Raw genomic sequence first — 19267 nt, forward strand, 5'->3', positions numbered from 1 at the left:
CTTTTATTAGTATAGTCTTGGGATTAGTGGAAATGTCTGTCTAATGAATGCAGCTACTATATTTGAGCACATGCCTGAATAAGCTACTTGTTGATTGAAACCTATCTATTTATAAGCACCTCGGCGTGTTGTGAAAAATCCATCTGTATCACCACAGCATGGTGCCCACCATTTGAATAAAGCTTCTTTGCTTTTTCACCATAGGGCCTGTTCAATGAACAGCAGAAAGGAAGTGTGTTGCGTCCACTTAACAGGTTTTATTCCTCACTCTTGGCCAGTAAAGTTACCTTATCTAAACAGCGATTTAGATTGATGTGGATGTTATATAAACAGAAATGGAAAAAAAAATGAATACTTTTCATCATACTCACCCAGGGTTTTAACCTTGCAGACTTACCATAATTTGGATAAATAATCACAAATAGCCCAAACAAGCCATACCGCTTTTTATATTCCAATTTTTGAATTTAGTCTGGAAAGTAGGTGGACTTACTACACATATTCTTGATACTATTTCTTCACATTTCTGCTGTTAATAGCAAACTGATATTGTATCCAACATTAACAAGTACAACATGAAGAGAATCGTCTTGTTACACAAATAAGTCAACGTTTTCAATGTTTGGAGTCATCATTACCACATTGTGGATCCAGCTGATGTAAGGCCAAGCTCCATCCCTAAATGGGCACCTCAAATTCCATTCTGGTTTTGGTAGTTCTGAATCCCACCACTCTACTCAACACTCCTCGATACACACCCCATGGCTCTGCCTTTCAGACTCAGCACCAAGGCTCTATGTTTCCTGAGTTGGGGTTTCAGTGTGGAAAGGGATTCTTTATCCACTGGGGTTTAATTCCTCTACAGCTAAAGTTCCCACTTACCATGCTGCCTCTCTGGAAAAAGAATGATGAAGAACTTATTAAAATTTATTTTAAAAGACTAATCTTAACAGACCACGGGCTATTATTAACTAAGACCCCACAGAGTTTCTCTCCTTGCAGAACTATATAAACAAATGACAGGCAAACTTTCTAAATAATTAGTTGTTAGAAAGAGAAAACAGAAACCAGTGGGAAATGTTGAAAGATTTTTTTAGCCTTAGCAAGAACGAAGAACGCAGGCTTTAGCAGTCTTTGAATTCTGGTTATTTCTCTTTCTAGAATTTGCAAACTTTTGTCTCCCAGTGATACCACAAACCTACTTAGTTTATAGTGAGAACTCAATAACTTGTCTCTATTAGCATTATCGTTCACACTGTGAGAATTCAAGAATGATGAGAGGATCACGTCTTTTACATTTTTCTAATTGACAAAGCAAAACAGTAATTCTGAACAATCATAATATCAGAGTTGAAACTTATAAAAGGAATTTGCAAACAAGAGGAACGTAAGTCATATTTTATCTATGGGAAGAACCAGAGACCCTACAGTAAATGAAATATAGCTGTTATACAGATACCATGTTACAGACTCTGCAGCTAGATAAATGATCTATAAGAGACATTAAGAACCTGACAGAGGGTCTCCCCTGGTGGCGCAGCGGTTGAGCGCTGGTCTGTGAAGCTGCCTGCAGCCTCTGCAGCGCTGGTTTGATCCCCGGCTGCCGGCTAGGGTCCCACATGGCGCGACAGACCTCTCCTGCTGAACCCGCTGCTCCCCTAAGCAGTGTATTTCGTCGGTCTGCCTGTTTTGTTCCCCACTCTGTCTCTGGTGAATTCTCTCACCCTCCCACTTCTGACTGTACCCAGTGCTTGTATAAATAAATAAATAAATAAATCTTTTTTTTTGAAAAAAAAAAGAACCTCACAGAATGTACTATCACCATACTTATTTCACAGATGAAGAAATCAAGAACCTGAGTATTAAGTGTTAAGAAGTGGTAGAGATGAGGTTTTCATAAAATTCATGCTTTTCTCACTTTACCATACTACCTCACACACATTTCCTTCAAGTATGTTAAACATTCACATAAGATTATTAACTGTAACTAATAGGTTCATGCCTTAAAAAGAAGACACCTAACAGTGCCCTCTTTTGTGACAGCATTCCAAGTAGAAGAGGGTAGAGGGTGGTGCCCTGGTGACTGCCCAGCATAGCACTTCAGGGTTGGTCCTGTTGTGACTTGGCTTGTGACTCTTTACATTCATTGATGCCATTCTACCTTGCACCCAAACAAAGAACTAAAAACTTATAAAAAATGTAGAAACTTTTCAATCTTCCCTTTGATTCCTGAAATGCTTGCCCTTTTCAGAATAATCTACCCATTGTCTCTTGATTTTCAGTGAGGTGCTGACAAAGAATTAATCTTGAAATCTTGCTTGTTCTTTCCTTCCAACCATCCATCCACCCAGCTATTCCCCAATGGCTTCCATAAAAGATGAGTGGGCACTTTGTATTAACTCATGTTATTACCTCATTTTATTGGTCTTCTCATAGTTATTGTTGGTCCTGCAGGAGAAAATCAACTTTTTTTCTTTAAGGCTGATACTAGAAAAGAAAACAAGTGGTTAAGGAAAAAAAGCACTGGTAAGTATTCATTACCAAAATCCACTGACAAAAGTTCCTAAAGGCTGTTTTTCAATGTTCAGAATACTTACCCTGGAGTATGTATTTTTAAATTTCCAACAGCAGTTGAAACTCACAAGGAAGAAAGGAATAGAAAATACATTTTATAAATAAGAACATGGAGAAAATCAAGGATCAAATGACTGAAACATGGGACCCAAAATTCAGCAACCAAGCCAGGCCTTAGAATTACTCACTGTGCCTTTTGTAGTAAGATTATTAAGCTCAGCTGCTGCCTTCAATATTTGTTTCCACAGACATTACTAAGAAGGCATTTTACTTTGGCATTTTTGTAATATGGCACCATTTATAGCTGTCTTCACCCATAATAATATTATTAAACAACCATCTCTAGGGCTGGCAGGAAACACAATAAGGAGGGCCAGTCTGGTTACTAGTGGCTAATGGTGGAGTCAATATTTGGGTTATGTCATATATTTTCTTGCATTTTCCTGGTTTAGTAACTAAACCATGCCCACATTTCTAATTTAGCCAGGCCTATATCTTTCTGACAAAAATATAAAATCTCAGTGTCAAGGTTTCTGTCACCAAATCTACCTTTTTATCACTTTTGGATAATAAAGCAGCTGATCTAATAAGTCCACAATCTTGTAGTGTGTGTATTTTTTTCCTATTTAGACTGAGGTTTTCCAAAGAATGATCTAATTCACATTAGGCTGAGAGACTAAACCCTATGCTAAAAAGAAAAATAAAATTTTCTTGCTTTGTCCTGAGATACCTCAAGAATAATAAAAATACTGAATTCAACTGTAACTAAGTCTAATGTACTTCAGAAAGTTCGAACATTGGGAAATTCACAAAAATCAAGAATGTAAGCCATAAAAAAGAAATTTATTTAAAAATTTAATATTTTCTATTTCAGATGTACAGGTATAAGGTATATTCCAGAGAGCAAAAGCACTTTTTCCAGAAACTGTTCCCAAGATGGTCAATATTGATTTCGAAATTGGTTGCTCAGATCTTGGAGCTCCATTACCAGAGAATCCATAGTTGCTATTTCATCAGCTATCTCTCCAGAAATTTCTCCACTTGCCACATCTGTAAAAAGTTGCTGCAACATACAGAACAAAGCAGAACTATCAAAACAATGAAAATTTAATTAAAATAAAAGATACCAAGTATAGAATTAAAATCCCTCTGTGTAATAATACCACGAGTATAAAGCAATGGTAGTATTTGTTCTATTTGCTATTCTGGTAATGTACAAACTGCAATAATTAACAAAAAATCAAAACAACATGCTTAAATCTGTAAATCCAAATGAACTCTACTTTTCAAAGTGGGTTGAAAACGATTATTCATTTCAGTGACATCGGATGGTTTTGGATGAACAGACATTACTTAGACAAAACAGATTTATTCACTGTGTATACATATCAAAATAAACATATTTTATAGTCAAAAATTTGTATAAATCTTGCCCATTTTATTAGTTACTTAAAAACTAATTATGGTTTAAGACTCAGAGGCCACAAAGATATCAAGATTTGGTAAAAACAAAAAAGCCCAGCAAAATAAAAATAAATGCACCTTCTTCCCTTCTTCCTATAAAAGGAACTGCCTTGGGAGGCATACTGCCAGATACTTCAATACAGTAGACCTTTGAACAACATGGGTTTCAATTGCATGGGCCCAATCACATATGGATTTTTCCCAATATATTTACTGGAAATTTTATTAGTAATACAAATAATATCCATAGTGTTTTGTATCATATAAAACAATATTGATGCATGTACTGACAGGCGATTCATCAAGCAAACTTACGAGACTGATAAATACAGTTCACTATTGTAAATGGATTTTTTTCTTCCTTATGAGTTTTCTGAATAACAGTTCCTTTTCTCTGGCTTGCTTTATTTTAAGTATACAGTAGGCAACACATAAAACATACAAAATATGTGTTAATTGGCTGTTTATGTTATCAGCAAGGCTCCGGTCAACAGCCACTGTCAAGTTTTGTGGGCAATCAAAAGTTATTACACACAAAGTGTTCAGTGGGCCGGTGCCCCTAATCCCTGGGTTGTTCAAGGACCAACTATAATGCTACCATTGCTGAAACATTTTGGAATGCCTCTCGAGGAACTGCCCACTGAGCCACACCCAAGAAAATCAGCTTCAGGATTTTATGACTACTCTGTGTGTGTGCGCATAATCAGAAACGTACATTACTCACCTTTCCTTATATACTTCTCAGATTTGACTACAAGATCAACTTATAAAAATCAAATTTGCCATTAAAATGCTATCACTACCACAAATGAGAGAATGTGGCAATTGTTCTGACAGCTATTATAAAAGGAAGTACGAAAGGTATTCTGAGTGATGGTATCATCAGTAGGATAAGCTTAGAGTCCTGCATAGTGATTTTTGGAGCAAAGAGGATTCATTTGAGTGAAGAAGTCCAAACATGTTTAATAAACATTTGTCACGTTACTGTGTACTCATACTTCGTTCAACATTTTATAACAGAATGACATAAGAAATGCTGCAATGGCCCACTGTAAATGCACAGGATGCAAAGGGCCAAGGAGTCACTCTTCCCTGGGAGCACTGACCAGATGCATTTGGGTGAAAATCTAGGGCTTATTTCCATGAAGTTCCTGTTATGCCAAGAAAGGCAAGAGATTCTCATAAACCAAGCATCTGCAACCAATGTAATAGTTAATTTTCACCTTTTCTACTTGTTTTTTTTTTTAAGATTTATTTATTTATCTATTTATTTATTTATTTATAGAAGCACTGGGTACAGTCAGAAGCGTGGGAGGGTGAGAGAATTCACCAGAGTCAGAGCAGGGAGCAGAACAGGCAGAAGGACCAAAGTACACTGCTGAGGGGAGCAGCGGGTGGCAGGAGAGGTCTGCGTGCCATGTGGGACCCTCCTCCGGTGGCCGGGGAGCAGCCAGGGGATCAAACCGACGCTGCAGAGGCTGCGGGCAGCTTCGCAACCCAGTGCTCAACCGCTGCACCACCGGGGAGGCCCCTTTTCTACTTGTTTTAAGAAAGCTTTATTTTTTAAATGCAATTCATTTTAGCAAACCAATTTTTTTAAAGAGCTATTTTAATCAATTTTTTAAAAAGATTTATTTATTCATGCATACAAGAACTGGGGTACAGGCGAGATGTGCAGGAGGGGTGAGAAGATTCACCAGAGACAGAGCAGGGAACAGAACAGGCAGACTGACTGAAATACACTGCTGAGGGGAGCAGTGGGTGAGATGGGAGAGGTCTGCCACACCATGTGGGATTCTCCCAGCCGGCCAGGATCGAACCCACGCTGCAGAGGCTGTGGACAGCTTCACAGCGCTGCACTCATCTGCCTGCACCACCAGGGAGGCCCAGCAAACCCAATTTTTTTAAATTAAATATTTTAATTTATATAATTCTTACATCTTTTTTCATCTTTGCACAATGTATGCATTTTCATTTTGGTTATATTCCCCATACAATTGCACCCCCCTTATTTTGAATCTAGTCCTTCCTTTCCTCGCCCCTCCCTTCCCCGCCCCCCGCCCCTGTAGTGTGTCTCTGGTTTTCAGTTGCTTGTTGATTTTGATTTTTACTTTGTATTGATTAGTCTTTTTCCTGGTCTCTTATTTAGGTTTTCTAAATTCCTAATATGAGTGAGACCATCCGGTATTTTTCTTTTTCTTTCTGGCTTATTTCGCTGAGCATGATCCCTTCCAGCGCCATCCATGTTGCTGCAAACTGCATGTGTTTATCTTTTTTGAATGCTGAGTAATATTCCATGGTGTATATGTACCACATCTTCTTGATCCAGTCATCTATTTTTGGGCATTTGGCAAACCCAATTTTTTTTTAAAAAAATTCAGTTTTATAAATAAACAGAAAAGGCATATGAGCTACTACAAAATGGGAGAGTCCTAAATATCATATGCAAAAAGATGCTTTCAAAGAAGATGTTGGGAGGCTGTTTTTTCCCCATTTTGAATGTCCTGGATTTAATGAGAACAAAATATAAATGTTCTGAGGTCTCATTTTCAATGTTTGTGAATTTACCAAAATATTGAAGGACAGACAGTAAGCTATACAGTCAAAATTATTTAAGTCATATAAGTACCCTTTATATGAAATTTGTTACTTATAAGAAAAAGCTTTGCACAGAGATAAGGGAACCAACCAAGCACATCTGAAAAAAAGGAAAAAAAAAATAGCAAAAACCCATGGGCAGGTTAATGATCTGACTAAAACTAGGAAGGCCTAAGTAGGCTTTCTCTGAGAAGGTTCTTGTAGCTTCCTGAGACACATCATCCTCAAGTTGTGCTGCCAACCTGGGAGGAAATATGGTTCTTCCAGGCAGATTATGGAAACCTGTAGATTATAGAAACCTCACATGTACACTAAGAAGAGAAGTAAAGCAAGTTAATAATCTGAAGAGCCAAAGATGATATCCTGATCTGAAAAGATCAAGCAATTATTAAAAAGGCATATTTTGGGCCTCCCCAGTGGCGCAGTGGTTGAGCACTGGGCTGCAAAACCTCTGCAGTGCCGCTTCCATCCCCAGCTACCGGCGAGGGTCCCACATGGCACGCAGACCTCTCCTGCCGCGCCCGCTGCTCCTCTCAGCAGTGTACTTCATCAGTCTGCCTGTTCTGCTCCCCGCTCTGGCTCTGGTGAATTCTCTTACCCTCCCATGCTTTGACTGTACCCAGTGTTTGTATAAATAAATAAATAGATAGATAGATAGATAGATAGATAGATAGATAGATAGATAGATAGATAGATAGATAGATCTATCCTCAAAAAATAAATAAATAAATAAAATAAAAAGACATATTCTGGAAAGGGCTTTATCTTTGTCTAGAAGAAATCTTCACTTGTTATAAACTTGCCCTCAGTAGTGAGTTAAAATTTAAAATTCGTCTGCAACCCACAATAAAATTATGATGGCAAATAAAGATTAAAAAAGTACTAAATTGTGCCTGGAGTCATACTGCTTCAAATTTTGCTTTAAGAAGTATAATGTAAACCTGAATGCAGAATAGATGCACCTACAAAATTTAACACAGATTTCCCAGACTGTATCCCAGATTTAACCTGTCGCAGGTAGAGACTTGGAAAGAAGTCTTACAAGAGAGCATTCTCAAGCATGCCCATCCACAGACAGGATTTGTAAACTGATGGTATATGCCTTACTTTCCAAAACTGAGATACCCAACTACTTTAAAATTTTATCAAATCCATATACCAACTACGTAGTATTTTTCTCTAGATCAATTTTTCACTTAAATAAGTCTGCTAAAGAAAATATTAAATGGAAAACAAGCAATATTATTCATTAAAGCGTAGGTTTGATATGCTAGCTATACTTTTCCTAATATGCACTGAAATAAATGTATATTAAAGTTTACCTAATTGCTACCAGTGTGTGTAAATTTACCTAAGTGCTACCCAAAGTATATGCCAAACTTTGGGAAAAGATAGTAACTGGAAAAGCACCATTTTCATTTAAATTAAAGAAAGCATTAAGGCTTTGATTATAAATGTTAATTTCAGACTCCTAACTTATCCACGTGATCTAACGACTAGGCCCATAACATCCTCACCAGAAGAACTAAGCAGCTGGGGGCTGATATCTGAAATATATAACGAGCTCAAAATTGCCAGTGATATAAACAAAGACTTAAAAGCAGTCAATTGATACCAAAGACAATACAACAATTCTAATTAATTAACCTTTGACTCTCACCTTTGCTTTAGATAACAAGCCCCGTATGTTGAGTCGAACAGAAGAAAGCACTTGCACAGCCTCTTGGGGGCTAGATTTGGTTTTACTGCATTTTATAGCCACTGGAAGACAAATATGGAGAAAACATCCATTAAAACCAGCAATGGTGATTTAAAGGTTAAAAAAACAAACAATTATTTAATTAGGATTTTATAGTGACAAATTTTAGAAATATTTCTACATATAAAGTTTTTTATTTTGGAAAAAGGATTATTAAGTATGTACATAATTCTCCCCCTTAGTCTTCCTTTTTTATTGCTAACTGGAGGATTTTGAGAAAAATAGGTGATTTTTGCTAAATTACACATTGTTGGGAAGACCCTGGACACACACACGTGCACACACAAACATGCACACACACATGCACACACACAAATGCACACACACGCAAATGCATAGACTAAAGAAACTAGGCAAGGAAACAAAATCTTACAGAAAACAAGGTGCCCACAAAGGACAAAACAGATGCAGCACCTCTCAGTGTGGCCTCCCACTCCACCAGGTCCTTAAAGGTGAGAGAATGAAGTCACTTATTCCTGACACCTTTGCCTCTAGCATTCTGAGGAACTCATTTTCCAGAACTTTAATATTTGAAGGTAGCATAATCCATGCTGGTGGAAAACCCAGCTACCAAGGTTTCTTAAGAATAAGTGAAGAGGGCCTCCCCGGTGGCGCAGCGGTTGAGCGCTGGGTTGCGAACCTGCCCGCGGCCTCTACGGCGCTGGTTCGATCCCCGGCTGCTCCCCGGCCACCGGAGGAGGGTCCCACATGGCGCGCAGACCTCTCCTGCCGCCCGCTGCTCCCCTCAGCAGTGTACTTCAGTCCTTCTGCCTGCTCTGCTCCCCACTCTGGCTCTGGTGAATTCTCTCACCCTCCCGTGCTTCTGGCTGTACACAGTGCATGTGTAAACAAAACAAACAAACAAACAAATAAATAAATAAATAAACATGCCTCTATAAAATAAAAAAAAAAAAGAATAAGTGAAGATATTTGTAAAAGTATAATGTCTAATATTTCTCCACTGATTTGTTCATGTTTTTGTTCCCTTAAATTATGTTCACCCAAGCAGATCAAAAAGCAGACCCAGATTTAAAACTATACTAAGCCGGCCTCCCTGGTTGCGAAGCTGCCCGCAGCTTCTGCAGTGCCGATTCGATCCCCGGCCACTGGCGAGGGTCCCACATGGCGCGCAGACCTCTCCTGCCGCCCGCTGCTCCCCTCAGCAGTGTACTTCGGTCCTTCTGCCTGCTCTGTTCCCCACTCTGGCTCTGGTGAATTCTCTCACCCTCCCGCGCTTCTGACTATACCCAGTGCTTGCATAAATGAATGAATGAATGAATGAATGAATGAATGAATAAATCTTTTTTTTTTTAAAGTTTTTTTTTTAAAGATTTATTTATTTATTTATACATTTATACAAGCACTGGGTACAGAAGCGCGGGAGGGTGAGAGAATTCACCAGAGCCGGAGAGGGGAACAGAACAGGCAGAGTGACGAAGTACACTGCTGAGGGGAGCAGCGGGCGGCAGGAGAGGTCTGCGCGCCATGTGGGACCCTCGCCCGGTGGCCGGGAATCAAACCGGTGCTGCAGAGGCTGCAGGCAGCCTCGCAACCCAGCGCTCAACCACTGCGCCACGGGGGAGGCCCAATGAATAAATCTTAAAAAAAAAAAAAAAGGGAAGAAAAAAAAATAAAACTATACTAAGCAATGCAACAATGAAAGTTCACTTAGCATCCTAGCTCCTAAACCAGGGACAGAAAAGTCTCTCCTTTTACACAAAAACTCAAATCAATTGGTGGAGGCTGCCTGTGCCTGGCAAAAAACTTTTGTCATTAGTTAATAATATCTTCCATGGCTGGTGAGAATGAGGCATGACATTCCTAGTTCAGAATAATAACTAAGCTTAAGATATCTCAGGGAAGCACTGAGAGAATGCACAGTAATTGGAAATGTTAATCTCATAAGGCATAGTTTACCTGGAAACAATGAGGACTACCATATAGTTATTACTGTCATGCCTGAGGTATTTAAGCTGTTTAAGACTCAGTACCTTATAACAGCTGTGATTTTTTTCTTAATCTTTTATTTTCATTCAAGAAAAACAAAAATAGAACAAAACATACAAACACAGGCTATTGGTCCTTCTCTTCAATTCCATTTCCAAAAGGCATTACAGATTGAGAAAGAAATAGAGAAATAACCTACTATTTCAAATCATCAGAAATCGAAGAAAGCAGTGCTTGCTTCAGGTAGACTATAGTTATTTTTTTTTAAATGCTTAGCTATTATTTTTGAAAGTTCCTGGATGGCAAAAAAGGAATAGACTTTTGCCTAGAAAACAGAATAGCAGAAACAGTACACAACAACCCCCAGACAACACAAACGGTGGTGACAAGTGTCATAAAGGTCTCGAACACGATGTGGAGATTGCAATGTCTTATTAACTTTCTGAAGTACATGGCTACTCTTAAAAATAGCAACCCAACAGGCAGTAAATCAGGCGATTTTTTTTTTAAATGTTATATTTCCTTTTCAGAATTGTGTGCGATGGAGACCAGCATTGGGGGATAAAGATAAAAAAGAAAAAAGAGTAACAGAATGAGCCGGCTCATTCTTCAACTGAGCACTGGTGAACAAAAGCAACAAACAAAAAGGTTAAGACTAATCTTCACAAATCTAAAACACCACCAAAAACTAGAGCTGTGCACCCACACAAACGTGCTGTGTGGTGGAAGGAACATGGGCACGTCCACTGAAGCCAAAGGGAACGTGAATGAATGGGTGCTTGTGTGGCTCTAACTACTGCCATGCTATGAAAAAAATCGGTGCCAAAATTAGTTTAAAACCAAGTTTACAGTGCAAAGTAATGATTTTCTCCAGAGTAGTTCTTTACTCTACATATTTCTACTTGACAGGTTTAATACCGTCACTTGGTAATTACAGAGAGTATCTTGGCTTGGACTGTTACAGAGCCAGCTGTTCACAGAAATGTTCAGGGTTGGCAAGCTGAAGTAGATAAGATAAATTCGTCAAAGTTAATTGCAGCCTACTATAACTATGTATATAATGCACCTTCGCATGGGTTTCCCCAAACCCAGTACTGTATCTCCAAAGGCCAAGGGTATAAGACTTGAACTTTCTCTGAGCCCACTTGCCAGGAGGCTACTAGCACAGGCCACGTGAACACTAGGCCCCTAGAAAACCTTTTCATCACTGGTCTCTTGGCAATCACCCCAACCTTTTCTACACTGAATTTCAGGTATAGAGTTTAACATTTCTACCTTATCTATCACAGAGTAGGTGGTCCAGGAAATAGGGTATTTATATCTTTTTTGTCAACTATATAGTAAAGGCCCTAAGTAGAATTATTAACCACTAAGCCCATTTCTGAATTGTCTGAATGCCGAGTGACTTCTTTAGAGACAAGTTAAATTTTATCTTTGTTCTTTGTTTTTCTCTTTTTAGTTTTGAGTCCCTTATCATATAGCTCAGGCCCCCTCCCCCAGAAGGAACATAAGAAGGTAAAGGATTAACATTAAAACCATGTGTGAGAGATATTGTAAAGTGTATAACATGTTTTTATTTATTTTCTTAACAAATATAGGTAGGTATTATCTCCATTTTACCGATGAGGGAATTAAGGCTCAGAGAAGCTAAGTAGTTTACCCACAGTCACCGAGCAAGTGTGTAGCAGAGTTGGTCCCGAAGTTAGGTCTCTCTGCTTTGAGAGCTATGCCCTTTACATTGTCTCTCACTGGTTCCCTGTTAGTTGCAGAAGTTAGAGGAGGCCTTTAAGATGGGTTCACAGTCCTTGTGATTCAGTTCTGAACATTGTGGCTGCGTTATTCTATTTAAACTGCCTCCCACCCAAATTCAAATATAAATATAAAAATGCAGTATTAAATGTAACTGGTTTATTTCTCATTGATGCAAATAATTAACCATAATTAAATCTGTGTAATAGATTTACCCAACATATAGGCATACAACTTTATATGTAAGGTCACTCGTCTCCTCAAATATCACCCATGAAATTTCCCAAAGGTAAGTATTATATCATAATTTCCTCTTTTGTATTTACCACAGTTCTTTGAATATTGTCATGTACTCTAGAAATCTATGAAAATTTTGTGAATATGCATTAGGAAGGACAGAATGAGTCAGGAAAAGGTTACATTTCAACTATATATCAACACAATAGATGGTGTGAAGGCTAAATGCAGTCATAAAGGCATTTCACATGAAGTTTCTAATACCTGTCACTTATTCCAACAGAGTTTAAGTCTCCTGTTTCTTCTAATTGTGCCAAAGTGTCTATTACACATTAGTTAATCTATAAAGACAATTAAAGACAATTTTGACTGAATTAAAGACAATTTTGACACAATGAAATAATCTAAATTTCTAGATAATGGAATTTTACTTTTGACTAATACTTTTTTAATCAGTAGGAGTACAAAAAATAATGCCATGAATATCAAATGTTACATCAAATACCATGTGCAAGTCCTAGGGCTCTCTGAACCACTTCCTTAAATGATGTAATATCTTTCTCCCAACCATTGGACTGTGTGTCACACTTGTATGCCTTAGAGAGAAACTGGAATGCCTGAGGAAAAAAAAGACCAACATTCAGAATACCAAGTAAAATGCACATTGCAAAACTGTTTCCTGGAAGTCATATGGAACTAATTTCAACTTGAAAAACCAGGATCTGTGTTACAAAGCAGTCTCTATTACTCTCATCAAAGAAGGGGACTAGATGCATGTTCCATAGCAATAAGCAAGTAAAAGAATCAGATGAATGTATCTGCACAGAGACACTTCTCTGTAAACAGAGAGACAAGGTTTTATAGGCTTAGCAATCTATAAAAAGCATACATATTTCCTCAGCATTTGTAACCATGACTTTAAGAGATTACTTTTGAGAATAAAGCACTTGATGAAAACTACAGAATTGCTGATAAGTACAAACTCACAGAGGTTTAAAACACTCTTTCACAACCCATCCTTGCGTGGATTCTTGAAAGAGGAGTCACAGATCAGAGAGTTCACAGTACCCTTCCATTTATGCAAGAAAACACATAAATCAAGAAGAAATGGAAAGTTAGAAAGGAGTATGTGCATGTGTGTGCGTATGTGCAGGTATGTGTTCTCTGGGCTAATAAGGCCATGGCAGAAGCCAGCTAGGTAGACAAAGGGAGGCGAAAACGGCTAAGAATCCTACCGATTTAGCTGTATTGTGGCTAATTCCAAACTCATGCAAGGAGTTCATTTGATTTGTTGTGGATGTTTTGTAAAGAACACAAAACGATTATTTCAACCTTGGAAATAATGTGGGGAAACTCTGGGGCTCCTTTAAGTTCTAAGATAAGAAGCTAAAGGCTTGACTTGAATATAACCCATGTTCACTCACTTGTGAAGAGGGGCAGAGCAACCTTTGAACTTTATGTTTAGACTTTAAAGGCTCTTCTCCAATGTTCTTATCTTGTTCCTTTCTTTTTTTCCCTATCGCAAATCTAAACACTCTTTTGTCCTTGTACCCACCAAATCTACCTTAGTCTTTTAGCAATGAGCCTGCAGAAAGAGGTATCGAGTAAATAAATAACAAGAGCCAGTTGCCTGCTGCAGTTCTGATAGGGGAACAGCTTAGAGGACCTTTTGGAGGAAACAGAATGATTATATAAGAAAAATTAATGGAAATGAATGCCTACAAATCTTAAACTGTCCACAATTCAATGTTAAAGGCTATGAATCAAAATTAAAAGCATATTAACCTTTTCTTTCAAATTATTAAGCAATTCCTCTGACCATTAAAAAAAAAAAAAACACAGATCCACTACATATACATTTAAACAGAAGGGGGACTTACTTTTTCATTTTCATCAGGCTTTTCACTCTGCCCATTTCCATATACCTGGGCATACAGCCTCCAGATTTCGCCATCATTTGTCACTTTTGAAGTGACTCTGCCAAATAACTCCTGTAGCTTCCCCTTGAGGCTGGTTGCGACATCTCCACTTCGATCGGTCATCCCATCGATCACTGCCCGGACCAGAATTGTAAGAACCTTAAAAAACATATAGAAGAGATCAATAAGCTAGAAAGATGTATACAATAAATAAACAGAAGACAAACTAAGAGCAACCATCAACCATTATCAACAAGATGACAATAAACAACCTCATAAGCCTGTTAGAATACCCCACCCTTACACTTTTTAAAAATAGCAGTCAAGTTCTCTGAAGTACCCTCCTTAGCGGTCCACAGACCGCCTCTGCAGGCATCCAGGCTCCTTCAGGCTCTTCTTCCATGGGGTCCTCTCCTCAGTGCTCCTTTCTCTTCACACCAAGTGCTCTGCTCTCTCTGAATGACCTGATACACACCTGTAGATTCAAGTACTCCACCAAGTCTACAGCCAGACACCTCTCCTGAGCCCAGAATTGTAAACCTCAATACCTACCAGACATGTCCCATCAGCATTTCACATTCCATCTTCCCACAGCTGCTACACAGGCCCCTGATCCCTCTTCCTCCCATAGTATTATAGCCAGGAATCTGAGTGCAACCTAGATTCTCTTCTTTCTCATTTTAGCCATGTCTAATTGAATTGACTGAATGTTCCTAATGAGTCCCAAATCCAGCCTCTCTAACTTTAGCTTAGGCCTTATTACTTTCTATCTGGTCTGCTGTGATAACATTTTAATTCTGCTTAAAGAAGTTCCAGCCCTTCCTAAATGGTGAATGGTAAATAGCTAATGCATTTGTATTGGGCATGTAGGGCACCCAAAAAGTATCTCTTCTCCTCTGCTCACCATTTAGCAGATTCTTGGTTTTCATGCTCTCAACAGTCTTTAACATTCTATCCTAGATGCTATGAAATCTGATAGATGATGTACCTAAGGCAGGTACATCATTAGGCACAAATCATGTTTATATGAGCTGGTGTATGTCAAGGCAACTTCCTGTAGACAGAGAAAATGAACCTCAACCATCCACTTCTGTGATGCAGGGACAGCAGAGACAACAGGATCCATCTAAAGCACAGCTAGGAGAGTGCTCAAAGGCCCTGCTCCTCAGTGTGACCCATGGACTGACAGCATCAGCACCACCCAGGAGCTTGTCAGAAATGCAAGATTTTGGATGGAGCTCCCAAGTGATGTTGTTGGTCCTCTGAGCACACCTGGAGCAGCAAACTTCCAAGAGACATCGCTAGGGAGAAAACCAAACTTCATCATTTGTATAAACAGCATCTAATATGGTGCCTGGCACACAGCACTGATGCAATAAAGACTTGTGCTTGAAAGAAAGGCTGAATCAACACACCTCTTTCAGAAGGTATTGCTGAAAGAAATGCAACCAGAGTGACACTGTGCTCTCCCCATCGAGCATTCTGATTCATGCATGAAATGCAGTCAATCAACTGAGGCTCCACTGGGCCCTGAACACTTTTAGGAATAAGTTCAGACTCCTAGTCCTAATTATAAACACTGATAAAAGTGGACAGGATAACATGCAATTGTGCTTTCTCATTCTTGTCTGGACAAGCTACATTACCTTTGCCTGTAAAATCACATTACGATTCCACATGTATAGTTTTAAATCTGAAAGTAATGAAATTCAGATTACTATTCTACTGGTGGCTTTAAATACGTAAGTCAGAATGTTGGGTGACCGTGAATGTGTACTACTTGTTTCAAGTGCTCAAGGATTAACCTGTTTTGAAAGGGATGGTCCATTAACATAGTAACTAATATACAAAGGAAGTATCCTAAATTAATTAAATGCTTTTTTCTAGGATTTCACAGTTGGCCCAGATCCCATCTCACTTTAGCCTACATGAGGTGACAATGGAGAAGAGAAAACCTTTGGCTTTTATGCCAATAAGAATGAAGCACTGTACTGCTGACATCTGAGAGAGGAAACCAGGTGAAGTGTGTATGTCTGGGGGGCAGGGGGTGTGAAGGGAACTGTAGGTAAGTAGATAACAAGCACCTCTACTTAGTACATATGCAGAAACCACAAGAAGAGAGCAGAAGCTTAAAGAGGAGTGGAAGAAGTAACAAAGTTGTTTTTGTATTATCTATTTGTATGTTTAATAGCTGGTAAAATAGCTGGCTCGGGAGCTTAACAGAGTCCAGTCTGGGTGAACAGATAATGGAAGTCATTCATGTTCATGGCAGGTATTTTTATATGTTTTATAAATTTTTATATTTTCCTGTATATATTCTAAAAAGACTATGGTGAGTAAAAATCAGACTAAGGATAGAATCTAAAGGAACACAGCACTGAAGAGGAGGTGATGAAGAGAGGCCTCTGCACTAACAAGACAGAAAAAGAAGTGGTCATAAAAGTAGAAGAAAGTGCTACCATGAAAGAAGCCAGGGGAGGAGAGAGTAAAAGGAGAGCAGCCTACGAAAGAGCAGGACTGGAAGATTCCACTGAACTAGGTAATTGGAAGGGTTAGTGACTGTATCTAGAGTTGAATCAGAAATTACCAGCACTCTCAAGAAAAAGGGGGGAGAGGAGGAAATGCAGGAGGGATCATGATTTTAGACAAGAGGTTTACAAAAGGGCAAGAGAAATGCAAAAACAAACACAACTATTAACATCATAAAAAACAAAAAGTTAACACCCCCCCCCATTATAGCATCCTGTAACACCCACATTTTGAATACTATATGTACAGGTATATAATGTTAACAGTATATTTGTTGAACCAAAAATTTAAATATAGTGGGAAGATAAGAAAGGGAAGTAGAAGAGCTGGTATAAGAGAGTTAAATTAAATATTCGTTTACTATAATAGGAAGTCAATAGATAAAACCTGCATTTGATTAATAAGAAATAGCAGAATATAACTATTATTATGAAGTATAGAAACATGCAAACTGCAAAAAAAATGTCCCCCTACCGGGGAGAAGGATCTTGAGGAGCAGGGGAAATATCACAGGAAGTTGTTTATATTTTGTTGTAAGATTTATATTACTACTGAACTTACAAAAATATATGTAGTATTTTAATAAAATAAAATTTAAAAACAGAGAAAAATCAAGAATGAATACATTAAATACATTTAATCCATGGAAAAGATTAAACATTATAATGGCAGTCACATGAATATTCCTTTATTAGACTTGACTTTACAATGATGTCCTTCAAAAACAATCCAAGCAGCCCTAAAATCTGACTGCAGAACTGAGACTACCAGAAGGGGAGAGTGGTGGGTGAAGAGCAAAGTGGGGGGAACAATGGGATATAGAGGAGGATTATGGGTTCTTTGGTGGTAGCTGTGGTTCAGGAACATATATCTGAAGAGGTATGCTCCTATATCCCTAAAACAAACACGAAGCTGTAAACTGTTAGCTCCATAAATATTATCTCTAGTGATGTGTGAGCGGGGCAGGGGCAGTGACTAAAAGAGGACTTCTGAGGGCTTTGAAAGTGCTGGTAATTTCTGCTTCAACTCTGGGACTGGTTATACAGGCGCATTTCCTTTATGAAAATTCTTACATTTACAAATGATCTGTATATTTTTCTGTATATAGTCTACATTTTAATAAAAAGTTATTTCCTTCAATTACGAAAGTCCTATGAACAGAACAAAAGACTTACTAAAATATATTAATAAATGGAGCTAAAATGTAATCTTAAAAAGTGGTTTTAGAGTGGCAACAGATTTAAAAAACCATTAATTTTTTAACTGACAAATATCACCATTTTCCTCCCACTAATAAGTGAGAAAAATAATATTCTAGTTACCAGACTGACTAAAAAAAAATAACTTCTAACATACATTTAATCCTTCTTGAGAAAACAGACATTTGTAACTTAAAAGGAGCAAAACGGGTGTTGTATTAGTATGTCTTTGATTAAATGAATCACCAAAAAACACAATTTCCTCTTGGGCAGTCTATGAAATTTATCAACATTATACTCCTTTACAATATAAAAAGTAGGGAGGGGGGGAAAGGTGTTTTAAACAGGTAAATTTTTTATCTGCTGTGAACTGGGTAAAAATGGGTAAATTGTTATGATTATTTCACTCATCAGTAACTAATTAAAACTATACTAAATATGCAATAAATGGCTAATGGGTAGCGTATTAAAATTTAAAAATTTGACATGGAACAATTCTTGAGGAAATGGGTTTTTAACTGTATATATATGTATGTTGCATGTTGTGTGTGTGTATACATACATATATATATATACACACACACACATACTAGTAACTTTAATCATTTCATTATCATTTCTTTCTCTCAAATGAAGCCAAACTAGTTTTTGTAGTTTTTTTTCATTAAAATTTCCCCAAGAGAGTTAATAAGAAATAAGAAGGCAAAGGCACTGAGGGTTAGAATGAAATCCTAGTGGTGGTTGATTTTTGGAGGAATAGAATGGCCTCATGTCTCAGGCTAATGATCACACCTATACACCTATAGGGTACGGCTTTATCTACCCAGAGAGAACACTCCTTTTTTATTTTTACCCAAGGAGAACCTTGAATGTCTTCATGGAAGTGTCTAAAGAAACACAGAACTGACATTCAACGAGTATACTGAATAGATTTTTATGAACTGTTTTTGTTTTGCTCATTAATAATCTTGTCTGATCAATATTGTCTTCCGTAGCTTGTAATAAACACATCCATACATAAACAGAAAACAAAATCCCCAACACAAGCACCACTAACATTACTGTGAATGTCTTTTTAAAGTCTTACTATATGCACATTTTAAAGTATAATATTATATATAACTGTTTTATGTTGTCCATTGTGCTTAAGAATTTTTCATATTCCTATATACTCTCTTTATAGATTCAAAATATTCCCCTCAGTTGATACATGACCTTCTATTTTACAATTCTCCTGCATTAATAAGACTGTTTTCATGTGTTGTCACTGTTATTATTACCATAAATTACAC

The 19267-nt window shown here is 37.8% G+C and overlaps 1 protein-coding gene across 1 annotated transcript in view; it reads right to left on the minus strand.

Moving 5' to 3' along the window:
- Positions 1–3398: 3398 nt before the first annotated feature.
- Positions 3399–19267, minus strand: part of TTC27 (tetratricopeptide repeat domain 27) — a 117893-nt gene continuing 102024 nt past the window's right edge. The window contains exons 17-20 of the mRNA XM_037528249.2: positions 14209–14406; positions 12834–12945; positions 8297–8397; positions 3399–3637 (exon numbers count right to left, since the gene is read on the minus strand). Of these exons, the coding sequence (XP_037384146.1) occupies positions 3515–3637; positions 8297–8397; positions 12834–12945; positions 14209–14406 (534 nt within the window). The 3' untranslated portion in view covers positions 3399–3514. The remainder of the gene's footprint in view (positions 3638–8296; positions 8398–12833; positions 12946–14208; positions 14407–19267) is intronic.

The sequence above is a fragment of the Talpa occidentalis genome, unplaced genomic scaffold (genome assembly GCF_014898055.3).
Source record: "Talpa occidentalis isolate TD23 unplaced genomic scaffold, MPIMG_talOcc4v2.1 talOcc4.5, whole genome shotgun sequence".
Classification (NCBI taxonomy): Eukaryota; Metazoa; Chordata; class Mammalia; order Eulipotyphla; family Talpidae; genus Talpa; species Talpa occidentalis.